Below are 24812 nucleotides of genomic sequence, written 5' to 3' on the forward strand. Positions count from 1 at the left end.
TTTAGTTTAGAGCAGTGTTTTGGCACTGTCTATGCTACACTAACATGTTGTCTTAGTTAGTACTGTAGCTGTGATAAAACACTGACCAAAAAGCAAGCTGGAGAAGAAAGGGTTTATTTAACGTACACTTCCACAGCCTTGTTCATCATTGAAGAAAGTCAGAATAGGAACTCAAACAGAGCAGGATCCTGGAGGCAGGAGCTGATGTGGAGGCCAGGGAGAAGTGCTGTCTATTGGCTTACTCACCCTGATTTTTTACAGAACCCAGGACCACCATCACCATAGACTGGGCCCTTCCACATGCCCTGTGGACTTGCCTACAATTTGATCTTATGGAGGCAGAGTCTCAATTGAATCTTCATCCACTGCAGTGATTCTAGCTGTGTCAAGTTGACATAAAACTACCTAGATCACCTATCATTTAATGTAATATGATTTATTGGATGGGGACTATGTATGAGGAAGGGAGAGAAATGAGGGTGCTGTGTACCAGTTTTTCTCCAAATTTGAAAATGCTCTACAAAAGAAGACTACTAGTAAATTAAAGCAAAACCATGCTATCCTGCTTATCTATTCACCTAACAAATATTAATTGAGTAGGTACTGTCTGCTGGAGAATGTTTGGGACATGAGGAATCAACAGTACACAGGATAGAAAAGAAAGGTCTTTCTGTGGGTGACATTCTTGTGAGAAAAGAGAAGATGACACAGCTGCCTTAGGGCTAGTAATTAGGGATGTCTCCAGGAGAATGAGGGAGTGCCAGGCATTGTGTTTTATTCTCCCTATAGGTTGAGACTATTATCTGTCATCTATCTATGTATTTATGTGCGAATCTATGTATCTATGTATGTATATATCTATCTATTCACACACCCACTCTTTGTATGTATGTATCTATGTATGTATGTATAAATGTATGTATGCATCCACACACCCACCCTTTGTATGTATGTATGTATGTATGTATGTATGTATGTATGTATGTTCATGTAGGTGTATAAATGTATATATCAACCTGATAAGTACAATGGACCCTAAATTAGAAATTCAGGAACCAAATCGTAAGCCTAACATAAAACCTTCCATAAGTACAGGTCTTAAATTCATTATTCCCTGAGAACCAGCAGTAGAACTCATGTCACCCCACTTGCTTGCTGTACACATCTCTTGGTATCATTGGTAAGTGGGAGCATCACCTAGGCAGAGCTCTTAGCCTGGAATAAGGGCAGGTCACAGCAAAAGGATGAAAGTGGAGGATGGTGAGGGGAATCCATGGTGATGACTGAGTTGCACTAGGGAACTAAGTGTTCACACAGGCAGGATGACTGACGTTTCCAACATAGTGATGGGTTGAGAAATATGACAGGGAAGAGTGGCAAGCTCCCCCCAAGGTGGGAGAGACCATCTGTACCAGAAACCCTGTGCCTAACTAGAGCCAGGACTAGAATATTGGTGAAGATGGGGACAGATGTGGAGGCACCAGAAGTTGAAATGGAAACTCCACAAAAGAACAGCATATGGGATAGAGAGATCAAGAGAGGAGAGGTGGGAAAATGACATTGGAGAAGCCGAGGGCGTCAGAAGTCTTGAGACATAGGCATGACTCTTACAGTAGGCTAGCCCCTCCCCACCATGGTTCAGAAATCATTCCAAGTGTTATCAGCTTCAAAGCCATTGGATGTTTCTGTAGCAGCCTCTGTATTAAGGTCAGAGGGAAATTATTACTGCTGTAATATGAGTTGTAGATGGCATTCCACAATGAATGGCTGTGCTAGGTCACTTCTGCCTACAAACAGGACCATTATCTCATCAGAAAGAACTCCTGTTATAAGTTGTAGCTGCAGAATGTGGGTGCCAGTGTAGGCCAGGCGGTTGTGCTGTGCCATATCTGACTCAGGGCGAGACCATCATTGCCTCGGGACCAGGCTGTTGCTAACCACGATAAATTCTGACTACAATTATTCCAGGACACTGTGTCACTGAAACACTGCCTGACAGTCCATGTGCAAACCTTGCACATAAAAGCAACCTTTAAATGGCTCTGTGTAAAGTTTCTCTTGGCTGTTTTACCCATTTCAGCTCTGCTGCAGTGTTCTAATAAGCTTTGCAGCGTTATTCTGATGTGGGTGAATTCATTTATGGCTCATATGTCATCAACTTGTCAAATTCCATCTCTGAGAAGACCAATAGGTCTTCTCAGAGTTAATTGGCTGTGTCTAGGGACTCTGGCTAGCTTTGTTAAGTTTTCTATTTTCCCTCTGTCTACATTTCTGTGCTGTTCTAGGAACACCCAGGCCCTCCACCTATGTTTGTGGAGTTGAGTGGGCTGGTATCCTGTTGGAATTCCTGGGACAGAAGTTCAGGAGGTCACCACCTACATCCCTAGCCCCCCTCTCTAGTGCCTGTGTGCTTTGTCAACTCTTTGTCATGTTTCCTAGATCATTAATTGGCTTTGCTTCCTTTAAGCCTCTCGTTATTTCTTTCCCCCTTTACTGTCTTGATGTTCGGGCCCTCTCTCTTTCTGTCTGAAGGACTGTAACTTTTTCTCATCTCCTCTCCAGCTGCCTCTGCTCATGTGGATCCCTACAATGACCTCCTGGCATGCTTACGATTTCCTGTTATTTTAAAGCCCATAGGTCTTTTTGTAGCCCATCATTTGAAGGGCTTATGGTCCTTGACATCCATACTCTATCCCCATGACCCTCCTGACATCCTCCAATGCTCCCTAAGACTGCCTGGCCACTACACCATGCTCAGTTCTAGTCTCTATCCTGGAGAAATGTAAGCAGAATCTATTATTGTTAGTGTCATAACAGACACATCAAAATGCATGAGAGCTATGCCTGGCTCTCATTCCTTTCTCTCCTTATCCCAGACAGGCTCTAGGAGAAAAACTCAGGAGTGAAGCTGATGAGGGCTTGGGTAGGAATGCTGGCTGCTTAGAACTAGATCCTGGCTTTAAAGCCAGGCTTTAGACCATGCTATGTTAAAGTGTTACATCTCAGGACTCAAATGGCTTTGGGTCTTATGAGCTCTTTAATGTGTTTCCTCACCAGCAACCACTGTGTCTGCACCCATGTTATGGGATATTCCAAGGCCTAGAGTTTATAGGTTACTCATTCATGCCCTGGATTGTGGCATTTCAGCAAAAATTAGTCCTATCAATTAGTCCATAAATGTTTTGTCTCTCCAGATAGGCTGGACTATATTCAACCGATGCATATACATCATCTTTCAATTATTGATTTACCTGCTCCATCTGTCTACTCATCTATATCATCCACAGGGTCCTCCCAGGGCTCTCCCATGTTTCTTCTGTGTCCTCACTGAAAATCACAGTTCTTTGTCCACTCCTGACTCAGCTGGCTGCAAGTTTTTCCAGCAGGCTTGAGTTTAAACAGGGGTCTTGAGTATTCTTAGACACCAGAGTAAAGACTTTTGGGTTGTTTCTCAAACCTAAAGAAACTGGCCCTGGTCATAAAGAAAATTTCTTAAATATCCTATGAGCCACATGTACTGACTTGTGGCTGAGGAGATTCCTAGACAATATTCTGGCCTGTCACAGTTCATCTTCAGAGGTAAGTTCCAGTGCTCTACTCATTCCTCTACTAAGTGTTTTGAATAGATCCCCTAGTATCTAGTCTTTCTGTCCTCCTTCCTCTCCTGCCTTTCACTGATCACCTGACCTCCTCTGCTGCTAGAGATTAAACCCAGAGGCCTATTGATTTCTGCATGCTAAGTAAGCATTCTCCCACTAAGTGACACCCTAGCCTTTTGTCTTTCAGAATCTTTCCCAGTTCTGTCTTCCTATCCCCAAGGACACTCCCTGGTAGGACCTCCCTTGTGGCTACTTTTGTTCTGCAAGATGAAACCTCATCTGTTTTGGTCTCTTCGCAAATGTTCCCTGAGTTCTCAGCAATGGAAGTAACCAGTAAACCAACCCACTTTGTTTCTGGAGTATTCTGTGATAAAATATAGTTCCCAGACAGCTGGACAATAAAGAGGAAAGGCTTGCAGAAGCAGTTTAGTGAAGCTATCTGATTACAATGATGCTTGGTGCATAGGAAATGAAAACCTTCATTTTGGGCTACCATTAGTCTCCTATTGATATTGCCCTAGTCCATGTCTGGCCTGGACTCAAAAGATTGAAACTTAACTGACAGCCCAAGTGAGCCAAGGACAAATGCTCTTCTACCCTGTACTTTCAGAGCAATCAGTGGGGTTAGGGACAATCGATTAAGTTTGAAAGAATTGTGATAAATGGCCTTTATGATCCCTGGCTGTGGAGTCAACTCTTTCTGTTTGCTGTGCTTGATTTGACTTTGAAGAAATCTGCTGATTTTCTGCCATGAAAACACACGCCTTCTACGTTCAAATGAGTGTGTCTTCCACAATGTTCCCCTTGGGAGATTTACTTATATCAGCAATCCTGCCAATAATTAACTACAGAAGAATCTAAAAGCTCAAAATAATCCTTAAAGCTGAGCTTATTTCTTTAAAGAGGAAAAGAAAATCTTCTTGCAGCCTTGAAAAGAAACATTATCTTAATGTATTCATCAATAAAAACAGCTGCGCTCAAATTTAGAGGCGATGGCTCAGGGAAGGATTGGATGCAGGTCTGGATGCCCCTTCTGTTTATTTGCTATGAGAAAACGTGGCTTCCCAGGACTCTGTACACAGAAGGGGTATGTACTAAAGTTAACTATCCCCGTTCTGAAAAATGAGTGTTGTCTAAAGGGTCATGGTTTAGTAACTGCAGTCTCTAAAATTATTTCTACACTAAGTGTATTTTCAAACATGAAATTTTATTTGATCTAATTCACATCATTTTTTTCTACTCTGAAACTTTCACATTATCTGTTACAAGAGAATCATAAGGTATCTTATTAAAAACATACAGTATGAGAAAACCCTATCTAGAGGCAGCAGGGCAAGCTGTCATTACGTATCTTTAAAATGAGTTTTTATTCGTTTGCGAGTAGAATGTCTCTATTTGAAAGTGACCTTGTGGGCCTTTTGTTTCTCTGGCTTTTCTCCAGGATACAACCTGGAACACATTCATTGTTTGAAAAGTGCTGGGTTTGGGGATGAAGTACACTGTCTTTGCACTGCCTGTTGGCAGGCCTCTCCTGCAGAGAGTAGTGGCTGATCTCTTCTGGTTACAGGATTCTCATCTGCCTTTGCATAATATCCTAGGAGAATGCCCCTTTTTACAGAAGAGAGCACATAAAACCATGACCTGGAGCCAGTGTTTTCATCTTAGCTACTCGTGAGTCTCTCTGCCCTTTCACCCGACAGTAAATTTAGGACTTTGGCGGGAGGGGGGAGTTGTTTAGTATCGTCATTTTATAGGTGACAAGAGAAAGGCCACTTTGTCAAATAATCTATTTGTTTACAAAGTTCATCAGTGGAGTCAGGATGTAACAGGCTGTGCCTCTTGATTACCTAAGAGGTTGACAGGAGGCCAATAAGGGTTAAAGTGACCTTAAGTCTACTGTGAAAGAGGAAGAAGAAACCTCCTGTCTGGATTCTGTATCTCCTGGGATAGAAGGGAAATAAAAATACAGATAAACCAAGCACCTGATCTGATCTGCCACCCAAATGTCAGTCTCTCCAGAAGACAAGCAAGTGCTTACCTTGTAGTCCATCTGCTCGGAACAGTTAAACACATAGACCATGATGCCCAGTGCTCGGCCCAGGTCCTTGGTGGTCTCTGTCTTGCCTGTGCCTGCAGGTCCGGCTGGAGCCCCACTCATGGTCAAGTGTAGAGACTGAGTGAGAGTGATGTAGCACCTGCAAAACACAGGAGGGAGAATTCTATTACCTGTGCCATTGATGGCTCTGCTGGGTGTCAGGGAGTTGGAAGCTCAAGGAGAGATAGGCCTGACTTACCATCTACCAAGGAAAGAAAACCCAGAACATCTCCCCTGTCTGTTCCCCACAGAGCCTGAACTTCCCAAAGAACAACCCAATCTGATCATGACTGCCTCCTGTATGCATAATGGTTTTGTGCACTGTGTAAAGATTATCTTGTTGCAATCCAGACAAGGCACTGTAATGCTTATTCCAAATATCTCCTGTTTCAAGTTTGTGTAAACAATGTATACCGTTTATTCTCTGCCTTTCCAATAAAAGCTGATCAGTCAATGACTGGGCAGAAGAGAGAATTGGGTGGGACTTCTGCCACCCAGGGGAGAAAAAGAGAGAAAAGAGTAAGGGGGATCCAGCTACTATGAGGACAAGAAAATTCAACTAAAGCCCAGAGAGCCAGACCAATACTAAAATGTAAAAATCTTGGGGATTTTGGCTGGGGGGCAGGGGTAGTCAGATTATCTTAGAGGATTAAAATAGATCAATGACTGCCCAGGTATTATGCAGTAAAGCTTAATTAAATAAATCAGCCTCAGTCTTATTCATTTGGGACCTAGCAGGGGGTAGAAAAACTACATACCTTTTAAAATTACCATTACAACCTCCCCGTAGGGCATTGTGGCTCCTCACTGGCCCATCTTAACCTTGATTGCATGTTCTACTCTAGCTGCATTGAAGCTCTCTCCGAAAGCACACCAACAACAAGCTATGAAGAGCAACCCTTGCTTTCCAAGTGCTCTGAGACTGTGTTGGCCCTTTCTCCTCCCCACTCTAACAACCCCTTTGAGCCTACCTAGGTGATATTCATTTCCCATCTGTCTAGGCAATAGCTAGTAACTTCTGGGTAGGAGTTGACATTAGTCTATGCATGAAGTATCCCCAATCCCGGCAGGACTGGGATGAGTAAGAAGAAGCTGCTTAGCTGAGCCCCTGTTCTACTCTGTCCACCTTAATGCCCACCATGTATGTCACACAGATTTCTCATATCCGCATTTATAGGAGTTAGGATGCACAACTTTCTTGTTCATTGCTTTACCTTCAGGACCCAGCAGAGCTCTAGGCACATATGAGCCCTCAGAGATTCTTTAAGAAGCACATGAATGGTTTATTCCAAAAGTAATCATTTAATTTAGTATTCTTATTACTATCTTCACTAATGACAATAGCATAACATCAGCTTTAAGATTAATATTGTTGGAGCTGAGGAGATGGTTCAGTGGTAAAGTGCTTATGCTGCTCAAGTATGAGGACCCAACTGCAGATACTCAGTTCCCATGTGAAATCTGGGTATTGGTGATACATTCCTGTAATCCAAGCACTGTGTAGTATATGCATGCACACGTGTGAATTGGTTATGGAGATGGAGACATAGGATCCTTCATACTCCCTGGACAGCCAGTATGGCTGAAATGGTGTGCTCCAGGTTCATTCAGTAAGAGAGACATTGTCATTAAAATAAAGGAACATTGTTACCCAATGGCATGTGAACCCATGTATACATGCAACACACACATATACACACTCACATACGTACACATACACACACACACAAAATACACATACCCAACATGCTGCACTTACACACATTTCCACTTCACATACTATAGATGTATGCATACATACTACTACATACACATATTACACCCCTCCTATACACACATCAAGCACACAATTATTTAAGGTATTCAAAGTATTCGTAGTTTTCATAGTTTCATTTAGTTGTGCTCATTAGATAAAAAGTCCACAAAAGATACATTACCCAGGATGTCTACAATACAGAATATAGCAATAAGAAATAATGGCAAGGATTCAAGAGAAAGCTTAAATGTTGCTGGTGGGAATGTTACATGATACATTTACTTTGAAAGACCAGCTAAACATTTCTTCAAAGAAGGGCTTTTCATATAATTCAGAAATTCCCTTCCTTGGAGTTTCCCCAAGAAAAATAAGTTCACTCATTCATAGAACTCAATCATGGTCATGATAGTCATATCAATAAAACTAAGTGAAACTCAAATGCCTATCTATGGCCAATAGATAGATGAAATGCAGTATCCAAGCAACAGACCAGTCCTGGGACAATAGGAAGGAAACGGAGGTGTGAACATAGTACAGAACAGATGAATCATCGCCATGTTCTACAAGTGGAAGAAGACAGATAAAACGATTGTATGAAACATCTAGAAATGAACGATAGAGACAGCCATTAGATCAATGGCTGCCAAGGCCTGGGGTGGGAGTAGGGATTTACCACAATGCCATAAAAGATACGTTTATATACCCTTTAAAACGCTAAAAGTATACCTCAATAAATCTGTTAAATTGCATCAATGGTCTAACTTTTTTTTCATGCCTAGCAAATGAATACAGACTCTACTCATGATGTCTGTCTGATAGAATCAGTGTCCAGTATTATCTGCCTGGTTTAGTATCTGATGCTTCAGGGTGACCAGCAACTGAGTCAGTTCCTTTCCTGCCAGATGGTGAGAGGCCTTTCTTGGTTGAATGGAGTTCAGCACCAACATAGTGTTGAAGGGGCTAACATTTATATTTCTGTATTCTCCACTAATCAATTTCCCATTTATGTTTCAGTCTCAGAGTAAAACCTAGGAGGCCAGTCTCCTTGGGCAGAGAGAAGTGGGTTGGAATCATTTCATCTGTTTGTGAAATGCGGGGCACTGACTTAGCTGATCACAGGGATTTGGGCTACATTCAGCCTTAACCTTTAGCCATGCAGGCTCCTTGGCTTACCTTACTTTCCATGGACAAATTGGGACATTGAACATGATACAGGCCATGGGGCAAGATGACAGACATTGAGCATTGGATGGACTGTGAAGTAAGATGAAGTAAATGAGGGTTGAGGTAAAAAGCTGAATGGTCCTCTTATCATCTTTCTTGGCCCCTGTTGCCATTTGGCTACTCTAGCCAGCCCTTCACAGAGCCCTACATCTAGCTTCTTCAGCTCTTGGTTTCTGGTTCCATACTGATCCATAGCTGCCACCTCTCCCAGTCACTGAAGTTCGAAACTCCATACACAGGAGGAAAGGCATCAGCCTGAATTATCAGAAGCCTAACTAAGATACACACCACCGCCTTCTGTCTCATATCTCTCTTCCTAAAGCTGACGAGTCAGGCTTGGCCTCTTTGCTCTGGAGTTGCAGTATCCACATAGAATTTGGAAGTTTATAAAGGCAATGTTTCACAAAGCAGAATTCCCATTGGAAACAAAGAACTCATTTGAGTGAAATATTTGGAACTAGGTGACACTCTTATTTTGAGGATATGCTGAGTTTCTGGGCACTTGGGGAATATCAAAATGTTGTTATTTCCATCCATAGTAATAGAACTCAGAACCCAAAGAAGTTTCCAAAGTCAATAAATCTAACATCTCTAACAAAAGGTAGGCTGGGGCTTAGCAGTTGGGGAACTGGGCCATCTGATTGGATCTAATAACTAAAACACCATCAATAGGGACTTTAGAATGGGCAACAAGAAGAGCCCAAAGCAAGCAGAGGCCATCTGCTGTAGCAGACACTGCCAAGATGCTCAAACCACCTAGCCAGTCACATGTACCCATCCTTCAGACAGATACCTACTCTAGAAGGCCCTGTGGCCTCCTTAAGCCATCTTTTTAAACACACAAGCAACTTCCATCTGCTCTTGCTTCCTTGTGGGAGATGCTCTGCCATGAGTCGACGAGGCACTCTCCAACATGCTCTTCTACCACAATGCCCTGTGCTGTCACAGGACCAAAGCATCATGTCCAGGTGATGAAGAATAAAACCCCTGAATCTAGAAGCCCAAACAAATATTTCTTCTTCCAATTTGGTTGTTGTCACAGTGACGGAAAGCTCACTAACCTACCACAGAGTGACACACGACTGTAGACATGACCTCGGCATAGTCATCATTTCCACTCAACTCAAAGAACAGGGACTTTTACAATGGTGAGAACTGAGGGATCAAACTGGTACAGCAGTCTTTACCTGGAGCGAGGTCTCAAGCAATATGCCCAGAACTCAGCTGTCCCAACATTCAATAATATCACTATTGGTAATTTGAATTAAGAATTGGTTCATCATGTAGAAGATAGACAAAACTTTTTCATTGGTTTCACTTGTTCTTTGACAGTTTCATACACATGCATACTGCATTCTATTTTTTCCCATCCTATCTTCTCTTCTCCTTTCTCTCCCCTCCCCCACCCCCCTCTCTCTCTCACACACACACACACGCACACACACAAACACACACATCTCTGTCCCTTTTTCCTCTAGGCTCTCTTCTCATAGTCACATCATTTTGCTTTGTGACCCACTGGTTTTAACCAGGACTAAATTTCTGAACATTTTTAGTAATTAAAAATGATGCTCTAAAAAAACCCACAAAGTTGGGAGTGGGTTAGGGAGGTAAGGAGTGGCTCTGGAGGAAGCTAAAGGGAGGATTCAGGGTGAATATGATAAAAAATATTGTATGGAATATTAATGAAATATTAAAAATGATGCACCAGATATGAAGAAGTTTGTCTTCAAAAAGACAAATGCAAAGTTGTCCTCTAACCCTTGTACACACAGAGAACTTGGGGAAATGTAGTTAGAGGGAGGCCCATGTAAAAGGGTCAGAGACTTTAACAGGTCCCAACCACAACATAAAAGGCAGTGTTAAGGGAAGAAAAATGGCATCTACTTCAATCTAGAACAAATTTTCCTTTTCCATTATAACATTTACATTTTTTTTTTGGAGCTGAGGACTGAACCCAGGGCCTTGTGCTTGCTAGGCAAGCGCTCTACCACTGAGCTAAATTCCCAGCCCAACATTTACATTTTATTGTCTCATATTTACCATACCTGGCTATGCTTCTGTGTCTGTTTAGGTTATGAGGTCCTTTCTGTTTAGGGTGCATTTTCTCTTTGCTTATACTATCTAGGAAGTATCCTCTCAATATATGATGCAAAGAAATGGCACAAACAGCCCAAGTATCCCTGAGGCAATCTCTCTAGCATAACGAGTAGGGTGCCTATAACTAGTTTTGAGTGGTAACAACACAATCACATGGCTTCTGAGTCTCATGTATGAAAAGAAATGCTAGAAATGACAGAAAACCCAAAATACTTGTAAGTAAAATGCTTGGAATTTCTAAATCTGGGCATTAAATGGGAAAAATAAAAGATAATTGGTAAAAGTTTCCATACTCACAAAAGAAAATAAATTAAGATAATTTAAATCAAGCAAGCAAAGAAACAAAGACAGTAACACTCAAGCATTAAATATTAGACTGCATCAAAATTCAAGACCTTTGAACTTCAAAAGATACTATAAAGAAAATGAAAAGATACACCACCAACTAGGATAACATCTCTGGAAGCATATATGTAATCTAGCAGAGCATACAAAGACTCTCCACAGTTCCAAAAGAACACAAACAGATGTTATTGTACTGAAGAAGAAATTTGAACAGTGCAATGTACATGCTAAAAGTTGCTTGACATGGAAAACGCAAAGTACAGTCTGGATGAGAGAACCCTCTACACTGACCACCATGGCTGCAACAGTACGTCAACAATGACCACCACCATCAAGGATTCAGTGCTGGTGAGAGTCTAAAATAGTACGCCCATTTTGGAAAACAATTAGGAAGTTTCTCAAAGTCAAGCATGAGAGAGCATAAGACCTAATAGGTCCCCATCCAAGCAAAACCCACATTCACAAGCCAGACTTGCATGAAAATGTTCATATTAGTATTGTGATAATGTCCACAGCTGGAAACAGTCCAAGTGTCTGCTACCATCTAAGTGCACAGAACATTGTCTGTCCATGAGGTTAGGGTTAGGGTTAGGGTTAGGGTTAGGGTTAGGGTTAGGGTCTTTTTTGTTTAGGGCTGAGTGCTAACCATGTTCCTGCCAGATGGACACAGTTCCCAGGTTTGTGTAATACTTCCTCTTTTATTCAAAGTTGATTTAATTTGGGCTGCTATTACTTGTAATTAAAAATGGTTCGATGAAAAAATATTTTGACTCACCATTTTCAACAGTCAAAACATTTACTGGAGGACTCAAAGAGGTTAAAAAAAAGTAAACTAAAACAATCTAGCAAAAGGTATAAGTAAATACCTTTCTCTTTCCATGGAAACTTTTCTAAACCTAAGAGTAATTTGTGAAGAACCAGAGTGGTGACAGTGTAACCCTCAGTGGAAGGAAATCCAATCGCCAATAAACACATGACTCTGAAGCCTGGGAGTAATTAAGGCCCAAACCCAAAGGAGATATATGTGACCAGAAAAATGAATCGGGACATTAAAGCAATATATAAAGCTATTTAATGTGCCCTGCACTGAACACTTTCAGAAATCAGGGAGAGTAGGGACATTAATTTTCAACAAACAAAACCAACGGGGTACTGGAGACATGGCTTAGTGGCTAGAATAACCTGATGCTCTTTCAGGAGACAGGAATTAGGATAGAAGCACCCTTGTCAAGTCATGTGACTTACAGCTACTTGTAACTCCAGCTGTAGGGGACCTGAGTCTCTCTTCAGGACTCTAGGTGCACCTACCCATACATGTTTGTGTGCACACACGTACACAGATGATGAAGTATAAGTTTGTACCATTTGGTTATTTTTAACGTTATCATCTCAGGAAATGATAAGAACCTTGGAGGAACATTCAGAGGGGTTCATGAAGCTTTATTGTTATAACCAAAATGTCCCACCACATGGTTACATTACATAAACTACTTATGTACTTATGTACTACCAATGTACGTATTGAGTTTACTTAGAGGGCATGGGTGAGACATTACTTACAGGAGTAAAGTAGCCTGGCCACTTGAGAGTCTCAACTCAGCATGGATAACATCTTCTATGAGTGACATAGATAGAATCTCTCCCCTTAAGTTAACCTTTCACAATCTAAACGTGTCATCACCTTACGGGTCATAGGCAGTTGGGGAAGAACTACAAATATCTAGATCAGAGGTGGAGCAAGAAGGCAAAGCCACCAGACCAGAGCCTCAGAGTGTCTTGCAAGAAGTGATTAAGCTGCCCTGAGAACGATGGTAATGGCTGCCATGTTCAGAGAAGAGGTTTTTACAACACTGTGTTAAGTAAAATGAGAAATCCTCTATGTCTCATAACAGCTCACAGTATGATCTCAATTTCTCTTTTTAGAACCCACACATAGAAAGAAGTTGGCAAACAGTGACAGGTCACCTCTGGGTGATTTGGCTTCTCTTCTCTAACTACTAATGTTTTTAGATTTCCTTTAACAGACATATTGAAGAAAAACTTCCAGAGAGTTGCTGGCTCTGTCCTTTTCCAGTAAATCACCTTCAAAGACTTTTGCATCAATTATATCTCACCTAAGTACAGTTTTTCCAGAGAAATTAAGAGGTGCTCAAAATTGATAAGCAGCTGATTAAAACTACCTAATATAGTACAGAGCAGAAAGGGGCATTTGTGTGTGAAGGGGAGGGAAGAAAATGGGAGGGGAAATAGAAAGTGCTCACCCAAGGCTAAGGGACAGCCTAGAAGAATTGCTTTTGTTCAGCCTGAGAAAACATTTCCTTTTGGTTCCTCAATTTAGAGCTGTACCTAAGTCCCGTGACAGCATCGACAGAGCCTACTTACATATTCAAGTCCCATCCTGGCAGTGGGAAATTCCAAAGACACGGGCATGGGAACAATCAGTCGGATGTACTGTACATGGGTTGCTTTTAATGAATGTGCAAAGGTTGTATGGATCAATTGTTCGTTTGATTAATTCTTCTGGCAGGAGCGAATTAAATGTCCTGATGCCACACATAAGTAAAGTCTGAATGCTTTCTAAAATGTGATTTCCTATATGAAGACCAATTTTATTTCTCCTCCTCCTCTTCTTCCTCCTCCCCTTTTTCCTCCTCCTCCTCCTCTTCTTCCTCCTCTTCCTTCTCTTCTTTTTTTACTGAGTAAAATATTTTTTGAGATAATAATGGAAATCAATGAGAAAGGGGAACTTATTTAAATATTCAATTACATATACTCTGTCAGAAAGTCATTTAATGTTCAAAATGAGTTCAAGGTTTGTATCACACTTACCAATATCTGCAGCAAATTCTTCTTTCGAGTTGTTATTTGCAATATTCCATAGAAGAGGGGATAAGTGCCTGTTTTAGAAACAATTCATTGCCAAACTACTCTCCTCACTCTCTCACAGGCATTTGGCTTAGGGCACCAGTGTCATCTAAATCCCAACGTACTAATTATTTTCTTCAGCTTTCAGACAAGTACCAAGATCTAGAGACATAGGAGTCTATAGTTCCTATGACTTGAAATATCTGATGGGTCAGCAGAAAGAAAAGAAAGCAAAACTCTGGATGCTATGGGAAAATGGCATCCATGCCTCAGGCCTCATTTCCCTGCATGAATTTGGGGAGTCCTTCCTGAGTGCTTGTTATGGCTGAACACAGTGTTAAGTTCTGAGAACAGAACAGGGCAAACCAAAGTCAAGGCTATCACAGGACATGCCCTCTAGAGTGGGAGACAGACATTAACCAAACTGCTCAAACATGTAATAGCTTCATTATACTGTTTCAAGTGATATAATTTCCCTAACTATTAGCTCATATTCCATGGCAAGCCAGAAAACTCACAGTAAAAGGAAATGTGCTGCCAGGTTTCTTTCTAATGATGGATGTCTGACTGAGAAGCACAACTGGAAAAGAGGATTGGGAGAATCCAGTCTTAATGTACCTTGAATTGGTGAAAAATTCCCTTCATCTTACAATGGACGGGCCCCAGAGGTAACCCAGTGCAAGTAAAAGCCCAAGTCAGCCTCTCCTTGATGCCGCCTGTCCTTGATGCCGCCTGTCCTTAGGATTGCAACTTCCACTTTTGGCCTTCATTCACTCATTCAGTGCTCCTAGGTGCTGGTGATCTTATACCCAAGGCAGACACAAGTCACTGATCGCAGAGAGAAAGCAAACAGACAAATAGATCATTTCAGAAGGCAGGGCAAGTTAGGAGAAAGACTGGTGTACATCACCAGGAAGAGGCTGCTCCTTAGACATGGTAGTCAGGGAAGGATTAGGAGCCATGATGGAATAGACAGCCTGGAGGAAGAAACCCCAAGCACAAAATTCCAAATTGGAATGAAGCTCTGGTGATGAGTAGAAAGGAGGTTTTGAAGACAGTACCAGGGATGGAGGAGAAGGGGGCATCAGCAGGGATTACCATGTCCTGCAAGGACTTTAGACTTTAGTTGGAGTGCAGTGGGGAGCTAATGAAATCAGGGATGCGGTCTCATGAGGATCACACAGAAAAGGAGTCATGGGAATAAAAAGGGAATGACGAGTGGGAGTCTGGGTGTAAGGGACTTTTCAAACGGGGTTTGAAAATGAATGAATGATGTAGAAAACCTGGAGGCAAACAAGCCAAGATGTCTTCATTCATAGAGGATGCTGGGTATCTATACTTTCCCAGTTCAATAAATAGTGGTTTCTTTAAGTCACTTGAAAATGTTCATCCGATATTTGGAAATGTGTGTGAGGATTTGACTGTAAGACAGATGATACCAGCTATCTGGCTGGTGGGATGGCTCAGTTGGTAAAGTACTGTGGTGGTTTAAATATGCTTGGCCTATGGGAAGTGGCACTATTAGGAGGTGTGGCCTTATTAGGGGAGGTATATTCTTATTGGGGGAAGTGTTTTACTGTGGAGGTAAGGTTTTGAGGAAATATATAAGCTCAAGCACTGCCCAGTGTAAAACATTGTAGCCTCCTCCTGGTTGTCTTTGGGTCAAGATGTAGAACTCTCAGCTCATCCAGCACCATGTCTGCCTGCAGTCTGTCATGCTTCCTGGCATGATGATAATGGACCAAACCTCTGAAACTGTAAGCCAGCTCCAATGAAATGTTTTCCTTTATAAGAGCTGCCTTAGTCATGGTGTCTCTTTATAGCAATAAAACGCTAAGACAAGTACTTATCTTGCATGCATTTTTAAACATCTTGAGTTCAATCCTCAGACTCCACATGAAAAAAGAAAAAAAACTAGGTATGTACTTGTAACTCTAGGACCAGGGAGACCAAAGTAGGTGGATTCCTGGAGCTGCTCAGCTAGATTAGCCTACTGGGCAAGTTCCCAGGCCAGAGAGAGACCCTATCCAAAAACAAAACAATGGAAAAAGGTAGAAAATGCCTAAAGAATAATATTTAAGGATGTCTTCTGCACGTGCGCATACACACACACACACACACACACACACACACACACACACACACACACACACACAGAGAGAGAGAGAGAGAGAGAGAGAGAGAGAGAGAGAGAGAGAGAGAGAGAGAGAGAGAGCACTTGGGAAGAACTAAAATACTGTATCTCATGACATTTTCCCCATGCCCTCTTCTCTTCATGCCCACTCTAACTGCTGAATAAAATTTTGTAAGTATGACTTTCATCATTACTTATTGGATAAAGAACACATCTTTTACATTCCTAGACTGACTGCAGTGACTAGCCTTTCCCAAAGTCAGGAGTCTACATCCATTCCAAGGTCTCTCATTTCCATGACTTTGCTTGGGACATTCCTGTAATGATTACCTATAGTTCTTTCCCTTGGGCGGGGGCTCGGGGTTGAGAGGGGACATCTACTGCGACAACTGACAAATGTGCTGTGTGGTGGTGTGGGCTTGAGGAAAGATTATCACACATTCAGGGCCAACCTGAACTGTATGGTGCATTCCAGGGAGATGCTGTCTTAAAACATCCAGAGAAACAAAACAGATGTTAGAGTCCCTTTTGCCAGCAAGAGTGGTACAGACACAGATTTTGCAGGATGACCACCCTGACAGTCTCCCCCCGGGTCCAGCAGGCCCTGAAGATCCAGGCACTTGATTTTTATTGTTGCTCAAAAACTTCTAGGCATTTTCTTCCTGCTTTGATGGGATCCTCTGTGCTCAGAGGGTACACTCTGTGTCCCATCCCTGGAAATTCACAGCCAATGGCTTTGAGCCTTAGTCGAGTCTAAGGCCTAGCACTTTCTCCCTGCCCCTTGTTCTAGTTAAATTTTTATCTGCATGTGTTTACCTTCTTCTCACTAGGATTGGTATTTAAGGGTAGAGAATATTTTAGTCATCTGGAAATGTCAGTGAGCAGCTCAGTGTGAGGCCTGATTTCATTCATTTATGAAACTAAGGTGAAGGGTAGAGAATATGCTCTCTTGAAACATTGAAAATACCTTAATGGTTGCTAGTATGTTCCTTACAGGTTTTTATTCTGAGGATGAGAGGTGAATACATGTCCCAGTTGAGAATGCATATGTACTTTTAAACATGAGAACTGGGGACGAACTCAGGGCCTCATGTTTGCACGGTGAGCACTTTACCACCTGAGATATTCCCCGGCCTCATAACTTCTCTATAGAATTACTGTCTTATCCTCAGGAGTTGTGGTGGGGGGATCATGTGCATTACTACCTCCTCTTGATATAAGTTAGGAAGATCAAATGTGAGGTCACTTTTGGTGTGGGTAAGCAGCTAGCATGTATTGGATCTATTGTTGGGTACCTCATGGCCTCAACAATTCCTCAAGAAAGCTACAGTTCATAGACTGGCTCTGATGCTTGTTCTGAGAAGACCACTTTGCATTCTTTATAGTTTTGTTTTGTGGCTGCCATGTGCAGCCTGAGTTCATTCATTTATGAGCTAGGGTGATGGGTAGAGAATATGCTCTCTTGAATACTGAAAACAAGATTCTCTCTCCTGAAGTTATGTAAACAGACAGCAAATTATGATGACCTTGATTGTGGATGACTACTGGTTAGCCTGTCCAGAAACAGAGACCAATCAGTAGCTGGCCACAGCACATACCTATCAGTCAAAGGCGTGATCACCAGGCGAGGGGTATTTCCCAGGTACTCATAGGAATATAGAAACTGGGCATCGCAGATGTTAGCAAAGCAGTGCTTGGCCTCATCATCCCAACGATGGCGTAGCTGTGACAGCCAGAGGAAAGCCTGGGCATTGTCAACCTAAAGGAGGAGTGGCAGATCAGATGGGTGCCTTATAGATAGGTAGCCCTCTGTTCATAGGACATAGAAGCCTCTAGGCAGCTTAGATGTTGTCTGATAATTCAGAGTGCAGGATACTCTGGCCCATAGAACAGAAAAGCATAGGCAGTTCTGATTACAGATGTTTCCCAGATTATGCGGGGGTTACATCCCGATAATAAGCTCATGATAGATTGAAATGTTTTAAGTGGAAAAAGAATTTGATCCACTTATCCTACTAAACACCATAACCACCTTACACAGTGAAAGTATTTTCATTACTCTATAGTTGGATAAAACCATTTTATATAATGTCCAATACAGGATTGTGTTGAGTAGCTCATATTCTTAATTACACACTACAATAAAAGTATAGTCTCTAATACATACATATTGTTTTCCTACCTCCATTAAGTCAAAACATCATACACTGAGCTATCATCTATCAAGGACTACCCCTATACTGTTGTGCTGGAAGGTTTGAAAGGAAGCAGGAACTACCATGCTTCTCATTCTGATGATGTGTAGATCCAGGGGCTATCTTGGAGCTGTCCAGAGGGAATGAGAAACATATCTGGTGATACAGCACCTACCTTTTGAGCAATCATCTTGGCTACCACATCCCGGGCATGCACATCAATAGTGCATATGGTCATGATCTTCTGCCTGTCCCCCTTGGAGAGCTGCCCGATTAGCATGGTGATAAGGGTTTTGAGTTGGGCCACTTGCTTCTTATAGTAGTCCTTCATGGCATTCTCATAGCCTTCTTCCAGCCTGGCAAATGCAATGCCCACCTCTGTCGTCCACCAGATCTGAGTGCAGGTCAGAGCCACCTGTGGGACCAACAGCTGCTTAGTAAGGCCGTTACCAGGGCTGTTTCCAAGCAACCCACTCACAACGCAGCAAGAGTTCAGGATGTGACTGTGTGGGTGAAAGGCCCCTTCCCTCCCTCTTTCCTGATCATTGACTAAGGCGACCATATGCTCCAAGTCCTCAGAGATGTGAACTAATTACAGCACAAACGAGAAGAGCACATTCTGCTCTTGAAAGCTGGATTATGGTTGAGAACAGTCAAAGGCTTGTTCTGGCTGATGGTGAGGTTTCTAGGAATAGCTACAGGAATAACCTCTTATTTCTCAAAGACGGTACCTCTACCCCATGTAGGAGTATAGCACACTGAGCATCTCGATGATGCTTAGCCTTTGATCTGTTCATGGTCCAAGTATTCTAATGCAGGAGTATACATTTGCTTGCTCTTAATCTTTTTACCATATCTTTAATTTCCCAAAATATACAATCAGAAAATAAGTACTTTTGAAGGTCAGACGAATAAAAGAAACAATGTGGTCTTTATGCTTGTATTTGTCAGAGATTATAAATAAACACAGAAAGGGGGATTTAAACCAACATTTCTCCTGTTGACTGTGAACTTGTACATGGCAAATACATCCTTTTGAGTATTTATAGTGGAGGATTTAGTTGCATAGTTCATCAGTAGTTTCATTTGATTTTGGAGACATTGTTCTAGATACTACATTTTTATGAGCAGGAGGCACGATATATTTTTTGGCTCAAAATTCTAATACAGGGCTGATGCTATGAGGAAACCTCATGGGAGTTATTCCCTTCATGAAACAGGAATAGTTGTTGTAAGCAGTCCCATCCATTAGGTTACTTGTGCTTTCTTATGAGATCGTGTCCTCTGCAGTGGTGCTGTATCAGATGGCCTGATGGGATGCATTTCTCTCTACAGCCCTATGTCTCCATGCTCTCCACATACACTCCATCCTTTCTGCTCTCTTCAGAGCCTTCCGCCCACTTCCATGTGACCTGTTCCATTGTCCTCTGCTGAAATGACGTCATTAAGTCACCCAGGGAGAGACTTTGTCTTTGCTTTGCCTGACCTGATAGAAGTAACTGGAAATTTGTTCGTCTGCTACCCACAGCTCTTTTTAAATTTCGTGGTGACTGTGTCCCAGACTTTCCTTTTAAGATTCTTTGCTCCTTTTCTTGATTGGCCTCTCCTACCTGCTCAGGCGCTTGGTAATGTTCAAAGATTGGTGCTATTCCTTCTCATTCCACCAAATACCCACCATCACTCTAATTGAATTCTATGGTTTCCATTATTTCTCCTTGTTCTCAACACCTAGATAAATCAACACAACCCACACCAGTACTACCCCATATTAGGATGCAAGAAGAGTGGGTATACTGCAGCCAGAGTCATTTAAACCTTCACTTGTTTTTTAAGTCGGGACCTTCCTGAGAAACATGGGCAGAATTCAGTTGAAATTTGTGATCAAGACAGTCTTGTAACATGGTTTATAAGAACTGGCTTCCAGTTTCCAAGATAGACTCCATCAGCTGCTTCCTGTTCTCGCCCATCCAGCTTCAGTCATGCCCAGGTCTTCTCTATTCCTCTCTGCTCTTTTGCTTGTCTTAAGTATATCCACAGGAAGATAACCTCAGACCTTACTAGCCAGTTATAGATGCCAGGGAGTTCTGAGCCTACCCTGTGATTTACAAGTGCCTAGGTTCCTCAGCAGCCTGTGAATACCAGCGGGGAAGGCTGCCTCATCTTGTCTCCTGCTGAGCTTCCCCTCATAGTCAGCAAAAATCTGGCACATCCATACATAAGGGGATTCAGACTTTAATTGCTCACCTCTTTTTCCTATAAGCAATGATACAGATAACTTAACCCAAATTTTCCAAAGCAATGGTTGAACTCAGTCATGGCTGTCAATGCCTCTGCTCTGTCTTCTGGTCCTCACAATAGTCTAGGATTCAAGCCTTTCCTATTGTGCAGCACTGGGTAGTTAGCTTGAGGCCCTTCTCCCTCAGAAGGTCCACAGAGGCTGTTGGAGGAGAAAAACAGACAAGGACAGAAGTCTAGGAAGGTTCACCTAGGAAAATACCTGAGCTGGGTAATCAAACAGCCACTGATCCCTGGGCTTTTCCTCATAGGCAGTGACTGCCTCTGTCATCTCATGCCTCACAGTGGCTTTCATGTGACGAAGCACACGGTTTAACCATATTTCAACCTGGAAGAAGAGCTCTGTGTTAGACTTCACAAGCCTGAGAAGGGTTGATCGATACTATCTGTTTTCTTTCAGCCAGCCTGAGGGAGTGAAGACAACAGAGTTCCAGTATTGTATACAAATCAAATGCCGGAAGGCAAAGGGATTCTGTGATTATAATCTTGGATGTAATGAGTGAGAGCTAGGCTAATGTGCTAACACAGAACACAGAAGAAGATGGCAACAGGTGACAGGGTGGTGCAATGCTAATTAGAGCTCATACAAAGAACCCCAGACCCAGATTAAAGCAGATTTAGTTGATTCTCATGGACTTGTCTATACATCATAAAGATGTTAGCTGAGCTGGCATTTCTCAGTTGTATGCCTTCTGGTCCCAGTGTATCAAAAGTGCATATTCTAAATTATAACTCAAGGTTGCCAGACACCTGCATCTAGCTGAGAAGTTTGGACTATTTTCTGATAGGAGAATTTCTTTCTGTAGAAACTTCTGAAAGACCTTCTTGTTCAGGCCGTATCTTCATGGGAAGTGAGTCCCATTTCCCCAGGGACAATGCTTGGCTCTATCACTATAAATAATGAACAGGATGGAACTTTACTTCAGCGGTGCTGAAGGACAGGGTGGGGTGTAAGGAAGGACTTGTCCTATGATTCATGTGCCTGCAGTTGGATGTGAGAGGCCTGGAGGTGTAGTGGGACTTCTTTGAGAAAGGGTGTGTAGTGGGCTCTCTGAGGAAAAGAACTATGGGATGAAGTGATTCTGGGTTATATTTGCAGAGAGGAGACATCTAAGAAAAGGACATTTGAGGAAGGCATTTGAGCTCCAGATTCCCCCATGGGGTACTTCAGAGGTGGCTGTGTTAACGTATTCTATACTGTCAATTATCAGAAAATCTCATAGCTGACTGCAGTGACTGTATGCATTTTTTTTCTCTGAGCACTGGTCTCTGCTGAGTGAAGGAACAAAAATGTTGACATATGTTTATGTTGGAGAGAGTAAGGCATCAGAGGCAGCTTCAGTGTGGACCCTAGTCAAGAAAAGTTTCTTTTCCAGGTCACAAGCTCTGGCTTGAAGAAACTGATGTTCATGAATTTGGTTTGAGTAGTAAGGGGTGGGCAAAGTACGAGGAGAGGAAGAGGCTGTAGCTGACCTGTCCACTGCAGTCACAGGGCTCACTGAAGGCCACATATTCCTCCTCTTTGCTGTACATGCCCAGGCTTGTCTTGGTTGGGTTCTGACTGGCATCTAACTGGAACTGCATCTTAGCCATGTTGTCAAAGAGCTTGGAAAGGTGACGTTGAACCTGAGAAAGGAAGTCATGGCAAAGGGTTTGAGAGGATGCACAGGAAGCTGATCATGGTTGTCTAGGGTATGCCAGGGACAACTCTAGCATAACATAGAAGGGTGAATGTCAAGAGTGTTGAAGGAAGATTACAGCAATTATGCAGGTATGAAGATAGGGACCATGTGAGCTGGACAGACATGACCAAAAGAATATAAAACTGGTGGGAACATTGCACCATTGTGATTCCATCATGGGAGTCAGTGCCCTCTCCTGAGATCAGAGGAGTGCAAACAGGAATGAATGTGTAACCTAAAGGGAAATAACTATCATTTGGTTTTGCTCTCATTTAAATAAAAGAAATGTAGGCACTGTAAATCGCAAGATGAAAGATGGGCTGGTAAGAAACGAAGGAAGCAAATTCAAAATCAATTTACAGCAGCATTAACAGCACTCGAGGTTCAACTGACACAAAAACTAAATGAAGAAGTTCTGAAGAATGCCAAGGAAGTGGACCAAGAGCTAAGTCTACACTCAAAGAGAAGACGGTTTCTGCAGTCAAAGGTAACAGACCTCAGTTTACAGATGTGTGGAAAACCTAAAGGGACAGGGGCAGATTAGTATAATAGAAATGTTCTAAAACATTGTGGAAGAAAACTGTCAAGACAACAGAATCCATGGTTTCCAGGTAGTGGTAAATCTCAAGTGTCAGTAAACTAACAAAATAAAGCAAACACATAAATAAAAACATATTTTGCATATTAATATACATTTTGATTTCTATAGACATCTAGATAAAAAAGAAATTACTGTCACTATGACTTCTAAGTCAATTCATTAAGTTGCTCACACAGAAGAGGGGTCAGGAAATACCTTTACTGTGCTTCATTCACTAGGATATGGGAGGAATGGATTATTTATTACAACTAAATGAGAAGTGAATACTTATGAATGAGTACCTTAGGTACTAAAGCTATAGACAGGATGAGGACAGTCTGACCCTTTCTACACATGGGGTTAGTACAACTCTAAGCAGAATACTGATATGACATATAGTTCAACTTCACTGTGCCTGGGCCACTGGGGAAACTCAATCTGCAGGCTAAAATCAGAAGGACCACAAATGCAAGGACGATGCCCTTTAGTATTTGCTTCTTATTAACAAGTAAACCGAAGACCTGCTGGATCTGATTTTTGGCTCTGTTGGAGAAGTTCTCAGGCATGGTTGGCAGTGATGCCAAGGGGACAGTTCCCATGTAGGGAAGCATTGTTGTGTGTGCAAACAAGGATGTTGTGTATTTACTTTCAGCCAGCACTCTCTAGGAATATCTCTAGGTCTAAAAGATGGGTATCCAAAACACAAGGTGGCACCAATGCCACTTCATTTGAGATAAGAAAATAATAGTGATGTAGTGGTGTGACTATGATACACCAGAATAGAGTATCATGCAAATGTTGGAATGGAGGGCTGGGGTGGGGAAAGAGAGAGAGACAGAGAGACAGAGAGAGACAGAGAGACAGAGACAGAGATGAAAGACATATAACTAAGTAAAAAATTACAAAATACAAAGTACAAAGTACAAAACTAATACCACATGCCTGAATTCTCAGTAGGCAGGAGCACAAGCATCACAAGTTTATGGTTGCCTTGGACCACAGAGTGACACTCTGCCCTTCCCCCATGAAGACAAAGTACAAACAGGAATATGCAGTATGCTACCTTCTGTGTGAGAAAAAAAAAGGAGAGAGAAACCCCTTTGTACTTCAAATGAATAAAAAAATCACCCAGAAGGAAGGGAAGGAATTCAGCCAAACAACTTCTCAGTTGAATGTTTGGTCTATACATCTTCAGTCTGAGGAAAAATGAAAGATCTATGAACTCATCTCAGGTGTGAACAGAGGCAGCACCTGTCATTTAGCAGGAGACACAGCCTGCAAGGCCAATGGCATTGGCTCTAAAGGTATGGGCTCATGTGGGAAAACCTAAAAAAACAAAGCCTACAGCCACACCTGTATCCAGGAAATCAGAAGTTCTGGGAGAGGCTGAGAGGGTGTGCTCATAACAGACCCTCCACAGGGTCTTATTCAAGTTGGAGGTCCACTGTCTGTTGATACAAACACCAAGGGAGCTTCATCTAGTTATTCGGACACTCGAAAACCATGTTATTCAGCAAACCTCACTTTTACAGGCAAAACCATTTAAAACAATAATAGCCTATCTGCCAACAAATGACTAGAATTAAAGGGGAGAGCCCCAAACCTGGGATTCCTCACAGGCTTTTTTTGACTGAACCACCCTATGACTTAACCAATAAAATCACTCAACTTATAGGCCTTTTGGAAACTCTAGGCATCATTCTTCTTATTTGTAATTTACAAATATGTACACAATAATTGTACTGACTTATGGGGTCTGATATGACACTTCAACAGATCTATATAACAAATATGGTCAGGTCAGGGAGGTTGGTATGACTGTTATATCAAACACTGGTTCTTTCTTATATTGGAATTACTGAACTTCTATTAGCTTTTTTGAAATATGTAAACTGTGGTATACTACAGTTATCTTATTATGCTATCAAATTTTAAAAGTTAT

The 24812-nt window shown here is 42.0% G+C and overlaps 1 protein-coding gene across 1 annotated transcript in view; it reads right to left on the minus strand.

The window, feature by feature from the left end:
- Positions 1-24812, minus strand: part of Dnah9 (dynein, axonemal, heavy chain 9) — a 353020-nt gene that overhangs the window by 213126 nt on the left and 115082 nt on the right. The window contains 5 exon segments of the mRNA NM_001427097.1: positions 5638-5794; positions 17717-17877; positions 18489-18728; positions 20811-20936; positions 22082-22234. Coding sequence (NP_001414026.1) covers positions 5638-5794; positions 17717-17877; positions 18489-18728; positions 20811-20936; positions 22082-22234 — 837 coding nt within the window.

Source organism: Rattus norvegicus, chromosome 10 (genome assembly GCF_021556685.1).
Source record: "Rattus norvegicus strain SHRSP/BbbUtx chromosome 10, alternate assembly SHRSP_T2T, whole genome shotgun sequence".
Taxonomy (NCBI): domain Eukaryota; kingdom Metazoa; phylum Chordata; class Mammalia; order Rodentia; family Muridae; genus Rattus; species Rattus norvegicus.